Source organism: Phaenicophaeus curvirostris, chromosome 1, assembly GCF_032191515.1.
Source record: "Phaenicophaeus curvirostris isolate KB17595 chromosome 1, BPBGC_Pcur_1.0, whole genome shotgun sequence".
Lineage (NCBI taxonomy): Eukaryota > Metazoa > Chordata > Aves > Cuculiformes > Cuculidae > Phaenicophaeus > Phaenicophaeus curvirostris.
This window is the reverse complement of record NC_091392.1, coordinates 104,316,842-104,330,070: the sequence shown is the minus strand read 5'-3', so window position 1 is coordinate 104,330,070 and position 13,229 is coordinate 104,316,842. Positions and strand designations below refer to the sequence as shown.

Below are 13,229 nucleotides of genomic sequence, written 5' to 3'. Positions count from 1 at the left end.
AAGCAGCTGGGTAGATGTTTGACTGGGTCATTGGGCACTGGAACAGGCTGCCCAGGGAGGTGGTTGAGTCACCTTCCCTGGAGGTGTTTAAGGCACGGGTGGACAAGGCGCTGAGGGGCATGGTTTAGTGTTTGATAGGAATGGTTGGACTTGATCATCCGGGGGGTCTCTTCCAACCTGGTGATTCTATGATTCTACGATTCTATGATAAACCCACCACTTTTAAGGATGGAATTTTATTTCATTAGATAGCACACACAGCATTCATTATGTTTACTAAAGACAGTGATTTAAAAGTCAAAGGTTACAGCCTGAGATGGTGGAATCTACTTCCTCCATATTTTGTGTTTACTTCCTCTACTGCTATTGTCCCATATTTACTTGCTTACAGTAGATTATTTGAGAACTGCCTAGGAGTTTCTTTTGTTTGTTTCGTTTACTATTTCACCTCTTATTCCTGTGCTTTTGCATAATGTATTTTGCTCTAGAATAAAATGGATTATATACTGGATAGAAGCTTTTAGAAGGTTTTGTCACAGCAGTACCCTTGCTGTCCCACAGCTCTGAGAGGTGGTTGTTTATCAGTAATACATGATCCATTAGTATAATCAACAGAAGCCCTTATAAAGACAGGGTATGCAACACAGATTTCTAAGCTGGTCTTCTCAACTTTACTCTTTCAGAAAATCACCCTCTTTTTATTGTATGAAGGGTAAAATAATACTGCAGAAAGATACTGTGAAATGTGTATCCCTTGAAAGGGGATCTATATCTATATGTATACCATCTGAGAGAGTTTCTTTTAAATAAACTTATATATTTAGATATAAACATATATAAAAATATAAACATATTTATAAATTGTGCTATAAATGCATCAAGAGAAACAAACGTTATGACAATAAGATATTTGCATACAATTTTAAATTATAAGTTAAATTTCTAATTATTAGTGGTAACAACTTCCTTACAGTTAATAATGCAGTCAATAATATGATCTTGGATATTAGAGTGATAACTGTTGAAAAACTTGTGACAGTTTGGTGGTCAAACCATGTAGCACACAGAAAAGGTGTAGTACTTGCAGCAAAACATGCCAAAACACACCAGTATAAAAAAAAACCTTTATAAGCATGGATTGTATAGGTAGAAATAGCATGTGACTGAATTTTCTCTAAAATTAATTTGTTTACAAACATCGGGAGTCTGAAGAATTCTTTAAAATGCAAGCTAGTAACAGATGACATGAAGGGGCCTTTGCAAATGTCCCCTTAAGTCTTCTGCTGCCTGTGCTTATTCACCTGATTCACATATGTTAACATATATATCAAAAGCACAGTTGTGAGGATGTTTACATTGATTCCAAAAGTCTGCCACTCTTGAGCATATTAAGGTGTACTTACTCTGTATGGGGTTAGAAAAAGTAGGATTAGAAACTTTCTTTGTAAAGCTTGATCTATATTTTCATCCTTGGATTTTTGAGAAACTTTTCTCTAAGTTGTTGAAGCTTTGGAAGAGAAACTCTCAAATAGCCAAGGTGTAATCTGTAGATTTCTAAACCAGTGAGCTTTTGGTATCTGTCATATTACCTCCTATTTTATTTGGGGTTTTGCTGCTGAATTAATACTGATTGGCTGATAGTTAATTAGAACTTCACAAAAGCTTATTTTAGGATATTTGGGTGAAGTTTTAAATAAAACATTAATATTGACTAGTTAGAATCCCCTAGACATCCACAACTGATGTGGTTCAGAGGAATAGGGAGAACTAGTCTTTGTTGCCAGTGTCAGCAGTGAACACAGTGGCTGCAGGGTAAATTTAAAACACTGAAGTTAAATGCCTGCTGTGCTTACAGTAGGAATCCCCCACCTTCCTCAAAATATTATTTCAAGACTGCATCAGATGGGTGAAATTCCATTGATTTTGATCACTGTTGTCTAATGTTCTTTTTGTAATAATTAAAGTAATATTTTCTGTGGTATTCAAAATATGTAATTGTTTACATCTGCTAACTTGAGTAGGATTTTTCTATCCTATGTCCTATGTGAGGAGAGCTTTGTTGAAAGTTGAGTGGACCAAATTGTATTGCTTCTGATTTGCAAAACACATATTACCTTAACTACCTTAAGACATGCGTGTATTTGCCACTTCAGGGCTTTTGTCTAGCTGTGAGATACCAGGCTTATTTTTCAGGTGTTAGAATATTGGATTGTTAGTGACACCAAAAAGGTTTTAATGTGTCTGAAGATGAAAGAAGAGAAAAGAAAGTAAGTTTCCTTGGCTGAAATAGCTTCATGTATAGCCTTCTGTAAAAGTTAAGGTGTCAAGCTTACCTAAGAATATTATCAAAATTTATATTACTGATGTTTTGTGGTGTAAAGATGTATCAGAACTAAAATACAGGCAATATTTGTAATTGTTTCTGATCGCGCAACGTCATGAAAATTTTGACTTATCAAAACATTTAAATGAAAGTTAAAGGTCAAATAATTTTAAGATTATTTCAAGAAACATTTTGAAGGCAGTCTGAAAATTTGCAGAATCATCTTTGATTTTATGGAGTTTATATAACACTTTATTTGCAAAGATGATCTGATTTCATAGACTGAGGCAGTTGCATCCTAATTTGATAGCTATTTGACTCATGATTCTTGAACAACTCTGTCATTTGAAAGCTTCCTTTTATAGCTGGGCTTTCAGTTTAATACTCTTAAAATCGGTAAGTTTTCATGTTTACTCATTTAAAGCTTTTAAATAATTTAAGTTTTAATAACTTCTCTGATGTTCATTATGATCTATCAATAGAAAGTTTTAGACTTTAGAGAGCTTGTGGTTATCAACTTTTCTATGTAGAAGTATAACATTTATTGCTCCTAACAGCTATTGGTTCTTACAGTGGTATGAAGGAAGATGAATAGCTTCCCTTTGGCTGATAATAAGTTGTTGTTACTTCCTCAGTGCTATTATGATAATAAGCTAGTTGTATAAGAAGTTATTTTACTGTTTATAGACTGTCTGCTGTTCTTCTTTCCATTTTTGACCTCAAGAAGAGCTAAAAGTTATTTGGGAGAACCATGCATACACTTAACGCTTAGCTAAATTCCAGAGTTGTTTTGAAAGGCTCCCAAGGGAAGAACAGTTGTGCTTGAGGTCTGCTGGATGAAAAGATAGAAAAAAATTCTTGCTCTTTGTTTGATGCTTCTGTTACATGCTGTGTATATATCACTGAATAATTTGAATTAAAAGGGACCTCTGGAGGTCATCTGGTACACATATATGTGTATGTGTACATTGAATACATGTACATTTTATGTATGTAAATATAGACATGGTATGTATATACACACAGTATATAAATACAAAGACAAATATACACATAAACTTTTTCATGTGTTCTGCTTTTCATAGCTGGAAGTGTTCCTCTTCTCTCCCTATTACTTTCATTTTTTTAAGTGATTTTTATCATCTAATTGTTGAGAGTCAGTCAACATTAATAAACCCCACACGTGAACTGTAGCAGTTATTTTAATTTCAAAAGCCAAGACTTTTATGAGAAAGAAAACCTGTAAGTAAGGGTGGTTTGGGTTTGTTGTTTATTTAGTGTGGGGGGTTTTGTGTGTGTGTGTGTGTGTGTAGGGGGATTGGTGTGTTATTAAGTAAATAGCTGTCATCTGCTTCCAGGGAGCATAGCTATGGTAGATATTTTACTTCTTGACTGAACTCTAAACCATATTGCTTTCCAACAAAGAAATCAATGTTAGCATCTCATTGAAGCTATGACTTGTATTTATAATACTCTTTTCACCTGGGGGAAAAAGAAACGATTAATTTGCCTTTGAATCTATGTACTAGTTTACAGGGGTATCATGCTACTAACTCACTCCTCTCATAAATGTACCCTATACATGCTACATTCCAACACATGGAGTGTGTTGGAATGCAGCAATTTTTGAGAAGTAGTGAGCGTGTGCAAAAATATATTACAAAGCAAAAAGAGCACAAGCATTGAGATATAAGGTGAAGGTAGCTAACCTGCTTGCAATATGAAGTACTGATGTACTTCTGAGAATTGCTGTATGAAAAAGAAGGGAGGTAGATTTGTTGTTTCCTGTTAAGTGAGAAATGATCCATTAGCAACCTTGTTAATCAAGATGCAATTTACACAATTAAAAAGATTACAGAACTGTTCTGCTCTGTGCTGGCTTTTCTGAATTTTTGGCCTGTAATGCAGATCAACATTTTTATTTATTATCTTCCCCACCTCAATTGAAGTGTGACACTTGTATGTTGGTGCGTGAGGAGCAAAAATTTTTTTAGAAGTTTATTAGAATATCTTTCCATTATGACTTTATGGCAATTTTGGAATACTCCCCCTGAAATAATTTCATACGAGGAATAGAGTGCTTATATTATGGCACTGGGTTATTGTCAACATTAAAATAAAAAAAAACCAAAAAGTGGATTTTATGTTTGCAATGTTTCCTTACCCTTAATGTTTATTATACCCTGCTTAGAAAAGTCAAAGTTTCATACAAGAGAAACTTTATAGAATCAGCCTTCCATTAGGATCTGATGAAACGTTTTTAATGACAGTTATTGATCTTTCTTGTCAGTGTTGCCTGCTATCCCTTCTTGGCAGACATGCACTATAGGAAAGGTGGCTTATCTGCAGATACATGTCCTGAGGAAGTTGGGATGTGTTGCTTAATGGATTAATTTTGCTCGTGGAAGAGCTTTCAGAGGACCTTGTCATAGCTGACACAGCTTTGAACAAAAATCTTACCTTGGAAGCAGTCATATCACTGGAGTCTGTTCCCATCTGCCAAATCTCAGGGGAGGGGAAGAGACTTTAAAGTATAAATTTTTGAAATGTAATCTTTACCATGTCACTTTGCCTAGAGGAATGCGTCTAAGATAATCAGCCTGATGCCAGTGCATCAGCCTGCACTCCAGTTGAATTTTCTCATTATCTTGAATTTTTTGTACATTATCTTTTGTTCAAACTAGGATGTGACTGACTGGATCTCTATCTGAGATCTTTGCTTGCTTTCAGTCAATTCTGTGGTTAAAAGGGTAGTGAAAGTAACATACTTATTCATTACATCTAACAGATATGTGTAATAAGTGTTTCTGATAAGTACTTCGTAAGTGGAACAAGGCATATGAAGAAGCAGGAAAATGAACAGTAACTGTGACTGTCTTTCAGTAGATTTAACTAAGTATCTGCAGAGCTGTCTTTTTTTTTTTCAAGCTTAATGTTATCTAATTCAGAAGCCTTAGAGTCTGCATGAATTAAAAAAAGAACCCAAGCCTGGCCATGTGACAGATCCTACATAGCCAGAAAAGATTCTGCAGGGACTGTTTTAGCTGTGAGTCCTGTCCATAAGGCACATTATTCTTTTAATTATGATTTTAATACCTTAGTTTCAGATTTTTTTTTCTTACTTTGTGTAGTGAAAATAACCAAAGATTCTGGCATAAAAGAGGGTTCTTTGGCATTAAAATTAATTTTTGAAGCTGTCCTTTAAATAAAATTGAATATATTCAGGCCCTATCCTTCCTATGTCTGTCACTTTCTGTTGCAAGAGATTGGTTGTTTTTTTTTCCTCTATTACTGTTTTGCTGTTTCTTTTCCTGGTAAACAGGCGTTTTGCACTGTCTAAGGGAGAACATGTGTTGTTGGCAAAACTATTATGAGGAATGTGTTCAAAATGCTATTAAAAGCACAGAAGCAGCTAATAATCTCTCAGACACAATATCAATTGCTTTCACTTGTAGCAGACATAAGCTTTGAAATGACTTTTTTTGGTTGATGTTTCTTTATTCTACTATTGTTATATATGCATTTACATATGTTATGAACGTGTCTTTTAAGTTAGGTTGTCTATCAGGCATTACTTCTGAACTAAATACATAATACACCTGTTAATCTTGACCTTTCCAAACTATTGAACTGAAAATATTTCAAATGTGCAACACAATGGAGTACATCACATCATATTTTAAACTTCCTTTTGTATAGCAATAAAATGAGAGCAGTAGGGGGAATAGGGGAGATAGAATAGTAGGTGGCAGATCTGTTGTATGGATGATGAATGGTATGCAGTGTGTTAAATAACTGTTAGCTCTGTTTCTGGGAACCTATTCCCCGCTATTTTTTTTGGTTTATTTTTTTAGTGCATTAAAACTATGCCTTTGGAATGTTAAAGAAATCAGAGTTTAGTCTGTACTGTTACCTTTCTTTTATGACAGACCATTGGTTTTGTAGCTGCTTATATATAGAGTAAGCTTCACAGATGAAATCAACTTTTAGTCATGATGTGAAGCTAATAAACTAAAACTGGAGGAGTGTGAAGTGCAATAAATGCAATGTCTTTTCCTCGAAATTTGAAAGACGGTGACCTACAGGGGCTAGAAGGTAAACTGCCAAATGCCTTTTTTTATGTAAATATGTGTATGTATTACACATGCACAGAGCACATTATCCTTTATGTGGATGTAGTAAAAATGAACAGAATATTGACTCTGTTTTAGTTCCCTTTTCTTCTTGCTGCTGTGCCTCTGTAGCAAATCTATTTCTTTGATTAATAAAAATTCTTGCATCTAATTACAGTTTAGGGTTATTTGGCTATAGGATCAACCAGGCTAAATTAAATTAATAGGTATTCTCTTCATATGCTATCAGTGTAGCTGTAACTATATGCTACATAGGATCCCTGAGGGAACTCATAAGGAAATCTGAGCGTATTACAGCAAATCCACGAAGCTTGTTGGTAATTGTGAGAAACATTTTAACTTAAAGCATTGGTGGTGCTGAACTGGTGAAATTCTTTTCTTTTAAGTCAGTGCTGGCTTGTGAATTTGAATAATAGCAAACAGGGTGAAGGAGAACAACAGCAAACAATTAGTAGTGTAGCGGTACTTTGCTGTTTATCTGGGAAGAAACCAGTGAAAATATTTTGATCTGCTAAGGTGAAAAATTAACAAATGGGATAAAGGAGTGCATTAATACTTTTTGATCAGTTGTCTGCTGCTACTTGATGGTAGTTCTGATTTACCCACTGAGGACCGTCAAAATTATTAACTTAGGCTACTAATGAAATACTGCTTGAGCACCTCACCAGCATTACGTTTTCTAGTTCTGGTAGCATTCACTCTACTACGACATTCTCAGCCATATTTTCTGAATGAGTCTATATTATTTCTACTAATAGGTTTCTAATCAGCAGATATCGCAAGCTGCCTCACAGATGCTGCTTCATCCCATCTTTGCCTTATTCCCATAAAAAAAAGCTATTTGAAGGACAGAACACTGAGCTACCTAGTAAAGTAATGTAAACAGATGGTTTTGGCTATAGCACAATCTAAGCAAAACTTTATTGGGAACATCAACAGCATTGAGGCAGAATTATTTTTATTTATTTTTCACCCCCAAGGTTATTATATTGAAGTAATGTTAAATTACAAAGACTATAAGATTGTTTATATGTACACCACATACTGAAAACCATCCTCATTCATCTTTTTCTGGCTTAGATTCTCACACACAAAAAACCCAATCGCATTCATTTTGCCAGAGTGTGTGGTTAGCAGTGTTCTAGATGCCACTGAGGTTATGTTGAATACTATACCTATTTTCTGTTCTTTTGGTTCTTTTGCCTGATAGCATCATGGCAGAATGATATTATAACTAATTATTTTATAATTTCAGCTGTGGCTTTTTTCCATTGTTTTTGTATTAGTGCTGATGTAGGAGTCTCTCTTCTTGTGGCACATGCTAGCAGTACAATAGAATCACTGCTCCTTTTTTGCCTTTGTATGACATAATCCTTTACTGCTGAATTATGTAATATTACTGTAATGAATTGTATTTGTGAATTTGTCTGTTTGAGGCAGAGATATTTGCAAAATATAAGATGAGATTTTAAAGTGCTATCACTTATCACCTTGAATAGATCATGGTCCCATCTCATCCTCCAGTAAAAGGAAAAGTATCATCTCTCCCCAGTTAACTCAGGAGCTTAATAATTTTTCTGTTCCTTCTGAATTGATTGTATTTTTTAAGAGTATGGGGAGGTAGTGGTGGTGGAGGAGCCATAGTGGAATACTCAAAACTCAAGTAGGAAAACAGCATTTGGGGCTGTCACTTCCTTACACACAGACAGTGTCTGTCTGCCAGAAGACAGGCAATGGAATCATGTTTTTGGTTTTCCTTGTTCCTTCTAAATTGAAATACCCTCCTGGAACAGCTGCAGGTGCTCGGTTCAGTTATGAAGGTAGAAGTTTGCTGTGCTCAGATTTCTAGTGTGTGTTTTTCTTCTCCTCTCTCAAGTGCAATGAAGGAAGTAACTTGCAGCATGAGATAGCTGAAGGTACTGCTAACCATCACAGGAATGCCTGGTATGAGCCCCCCTCAGAACACAGCCTGAGCCTTTCTCCTTTCTGATTGGTACGGTCAGTGCTGCCCCCATCTAAACACTTTAGTTGCTTGATTAGGATAGGGTTAGGTAAACATTAGTTTTTCGATAAACATCAGTACTGAAGGGGGAGAATTAGTCCTATTATGACCTGAAGAGAGGTCTTCAATTGTGCTGTATAAAGTGGAAGTTTTAACTCTTTATGGGAGAAAGCCCTTTTCAAAAGTTTTAGCATGGCCTGTAGTTCTTGGTAGAATGTATCACTTTGATTTTTTTATCATTATTAATAAACCTTTGTGTGTAAAAAAACTAATATATTTCTACTAACTGTGTTATGATTTGCTAATCATTTATCAAAATTTAGTCACATCTGTTCTATTCTCCAACTTAGGTCTCTAGAGTTTCAGAAATACCTCAGTTTTTATATTCTTATTGATACTATTTGGTATTTCTTGACAGAAGTGTAGTTTTTTCATTGATTTTTTTTGAGACTAAACAACAAAGTAAGTTAGGAGACTTGTTAGGAGAATATTATTGCTTTTAGTCCTATATACTATGAAATTTGTCATCTTTAATGGTGATTTCAGTATTTCAAGGTTGTATATGCGTCATGGTCTAGAAATACTTCTTAGCTGCAAATTCTGTTAGATTTTAAATGCCTTTTTGTCAGTAGAAGGGAGAATAAAACAAAGTTTGCTTTGCTAAATGTGCTGAAAGTTTATCTGTGCTTAGGTATAAATTTTAGGTATAAATATCTGTGCGTAGTTATAAATTTTGGGGGTTTTTTTGTGCACTGGCAGTATAGATTGTCGATACAGTTGCTATACTGGTAACAGAATCTGCCTGCCACTGAGAGTCCATATGTGCAGCAGTGGAATAACACCTTATTGTTATGGTAAGCCTTGGTTTAATGACCTGAGTGTTAGTAAAACAAAAGCCCAAACATGGATTCACTCTGCAGAATGGATCCTCATTCCTTTCCTCATAACTTGTGGAGTAAATGAGGCATTGACAATATTTTTAAATATATAGTGCCTTGAATATAATTAAGATACTGATGTTTGATTGTTTTTCTATGACTTATCAAAGTTACTGATCAGAAAATTGAGACAAATATTTCACTAGCTTGCAGAAGGTGATATAACTTGCATTTAAGAAGCGCAGTGCAATTGCACTAGTGTGGCAGCTCCACTCAAAGGATTTTCAGGATCCACACTATAAAAAGATGGTTTATGCCAGTGATTAAAGGAGGCTTATAAGTTGCGGAAAAACTTTTTAGTAGTACAATAGGACAAGGAGTAATGGTTTTAGACTAAAAGAGTCTAGATATAGACTAGTTATAAGAAAGAAATTTTTTACGAGGAGGATAGTGAAACACTGCTCAGAGAGGTTATAAGTGCTCCGTCCTTGGAAACATTAAAGGTCAGGTTGGATGAGTCTCTGATGACTAGAGCTAGATGACCTTTAGAGAACCTTCCAACCCAAACTATTCTATGATTCTATGAATTCAGAAAACTGACTTTATTTTTATGAGAAGCAATGTAGAGGCATGAATTACTGTGGTTTGTTTGCATAAAAATGTTTTGTCAGGCTAATAGTCTAATTAAATATGCAGTATTGAACTGTCTGTTAATGACTGATGTTGAAGTAGGAGTACTGGACTTGGTTTTCTGTTGGGTGACACTATTCTTGCATTGCTAGTCTCCAGATTTTTTCTGTTAATAGCTGTAACGAGGAGCAGAACAACGGAGAAAGGATTATTATATTTTTCAGAAAAAGGGTACTGCAAAATTTGGCTAGTGTTGTGATACCACTAAATTTTGTTACTAGAGGTCAGTGGAGATTTGGGAAGCTATGACTTTCCTTAGTCAAATTGCACTACATAATGAAGGCTATAATGTCAGGTTGGCGCTGGGACGTTCTCCAGCGTGGTGGACTCTCTTCCCCATACCTTATTTCTATACAATCTACTCTCCCCTAGCACCTCTCTTCATTATTTCAGGATTTGAGTGACAAGGTAAGACTTCATTGGAGAAGATGGAGGACAATGTTCAGGCTCTGCTTGCTTCCCTGCCCCAGGCAGTGGAAAGGCAACTGGGTATAAAGGGAATATATAAGGAGAGAAGAACAGTGTGTCAGAGTGGCTGGACAGAAAATTACAGGACAAGGCACAAAGTGGCTATTGTAGAAAGCACAAAATTACTGTTGTAGAAACTTCAGTATTATCAATACCTAGCAGCACTGACAGTTCTGAAGGCTTAACGATGGCATATTAATAATCAGTATTGTAAAGTGAAAAAGAATATGCTGGTGGCCAATTGAAAGAAGAAGATGCTTTGGGATGTATTACTTGCCAGTTGATAGAGGGATTAATTTTTTTACTTAATTCTTAGTACTAAAAATTAAGTGGAAAAAATATAAACACATTCTTTCTAAGGTTTACTGCACTCAGATTAAGCCCCTGGAGTACACTCAGGGATAATCAAGGGTTTCAGACCCCTGGTTAGATATACTATGTAGAAATGCTGGAGCTTTTAAGCCCCGAGTAGCCGTGTAACCAGGGTTGTGATGCTGTGTGATTAGGAATGTACCGATACTGCAAGTGGATTAGCAAGTATGTTTGCAGATAAAGATGATGGATACCACAGAACAAAGCCAAGAAAATTATGAACACAGAGAGAACAAAAAGAAAAAATGGATCTATAATGATTTGTCAGACACTGGTGTCTGCAACGCACTTCCAGGTCTGTGTCTGCCTATATTGTGTGTGTGTTTATGCATGCAATCAATGAAAATTTCCAAAGTGCAGTTGATGTTTGAGCTTTCCAAATAAAAATAGAGCTCACTAATGACTTCAGACACTTTGAACTGTTGTACTAGAAATTTATGAAGGAAGGAATATTGTTTTCAGGTTTTATTTGTGGGGTTTTATTTGTTTGGTATTTTTTTTCCTTCTGTTTCCATACTTGGTCTGTTTATAGAAAAGGGATGCAGAGCATACATATAAAACTACAAAAAGCTGTTAACCAATGGATGGTAAGACAGTGCTTTTGGATGTCCATCTATTGAGCTTGGCAGATGAGAGGATGGGAGATGGTAGTCATGACTGTAATCTGGAAGCACTCATGGATCTAGAAGCAAATGTAAATAAAAAGATCTTTGGGACAAGAAAATGATCATTGCGAATGTATGTGTAAGAGATACTCCTTTAATCCCAGTCTGCATGTAGTATGGATTTGATAACGCCTTAGAGGTGTATATTTGTAGTTCAACTCAGTTTTTAGCTTTGAAAGCCTCTGATATCAGACAAAACAGTATCAGATATGTACAGATTTTCAAATTTTTTTTCTTTGAAAATTTTTGTGGCATTAAAAGAGTAACTTGTGAGAACTATTTGTGAAGCCTTAAAATTAAAATAATTTTTCACTCTCTTCTTTTCTTTTTCTCTAGGATCTCGTCTCCGCCAGGAGGACTTTCCACCACGGATTGTTGAGCATCCTTCAGATGTGATAGTCTCTAAAGGAGAGCCAACAACTCTGAACTGTAAAGCTGAAGGACGGCCAACTCCTACTATTGAGTGGTACAAGGATGGAGAGCGAGTGGAAACGGACAAGGATGATCCACGCTCCCACCGTATGCTGCTGCCCAGCGGATCTTTATTTTTCTTACGTATTGTGCATGGACGCAGGAGTAAACCTGATGAAGGAAGTTATGTTTGCGTAGCAAGGAACTATCTTGGAGAAGCTGTGAGTCGCAATGCATCTCTGGAAGTGGCATGTGAGTAGTTCTACATGATTAGAGCTATCTAAAACTTTATAGTTGCTTTTATGCTGTTATCCAGTACTTTCACACAGTGAGCAGACTGGGAGATAACAAATGTAGATAAGTATGGCATTTTGTCATTACCTATAGCACTTAGTCAAGACATTTCTACATGGGTTTATTCACTAGCAGTGACTGTACAGAATACATGATTTATACTGAAGCAAGGCTCTAGCCTGTGTATAATCATGATTGGCACAAACATGGACAAAGGCTAATCTTCCTCTAAAGAATAATCTAATTTTTAAATTATGACTAAAGTTGGTTATACTGAAACTAATGTGGAAACATGCCTATCATTTATTATAAGGTGCAATGTCTGTTTCTCTTTATCTAGTCATCTGTTACCTCAACAGAAACGGACAGCTTCTTGGTGACTCATGTTCTGTACTGCTGGAAACCTCAATATATGCTTCTCTGTCATAAACTTGATATGGCCCTCATTCATTATATGAATGGCAAGTGAAATTGTTGGCCATTTCTCATACCATCCAGAGCAGTCTTATTTTTTTATCGATTCTCTCTGTCTTAACAGAGAAGTCATAATGGCTCTTTAAGAGACCACCTGGCGTGCATGATCTGCTTCCAATGAAGTTACCAGAGACATTCATTAATTCACATAGCAAACAAGATCATCATATATAAAATACAGTGCATCGTATATTATTTAACTGCTTAGTTATTCAGAGTATCAACTAAGGGTAGATGTGTATCTTCACATAAAAGTGTATTTTAGTAGATTTATGAATACCCTTCTTTTGCTGGGCTTCAGTTTTCCCTTACAGTTCTTCATATGGCAGGAGTTTCACTAAAATTTGTGTAACTGAAGTAGGGCTTTAGCAGAAACTTGTATTGCATAGTTGATAAAGAATGGATTTAAGTACAGGGTAGAAGGTATGTTTGTTTAAAGTATGTGTGTGTGTAAGCAAACAAAAGAAATCATTATTCCTGATGCAGTCTACAGAGGATTCAATCTTCACAGAAAATGAC

General features: G+C 35.6%; 1 protein-coding gene across 16 annotated transcripts in view; it reads left to right on the top strand.

The window, feature by feature from the left end:
* Nucleotides 1–13,229, top strand: part of ROBO2 (roundabout guidance receptor 2) — a 905,955-nt gene that overhangs the window by 481,116 nt on the left and 411,610 nt on the right. For all 16 annotated transcript variants that reach the window (XM_069870289.1, XM_069870339.1, XM_069870284.1 and 13 more), the window contains exon 2: nt 11,868–12,194. In XM_069870289.1, coding sequence (XP_069726390.1) covers nt 11,868–12,194 — 327 coding nt within the window. The remainder of the gene's footprint in view (nt 1–11,867; nt 12,195–13,229) is intronic.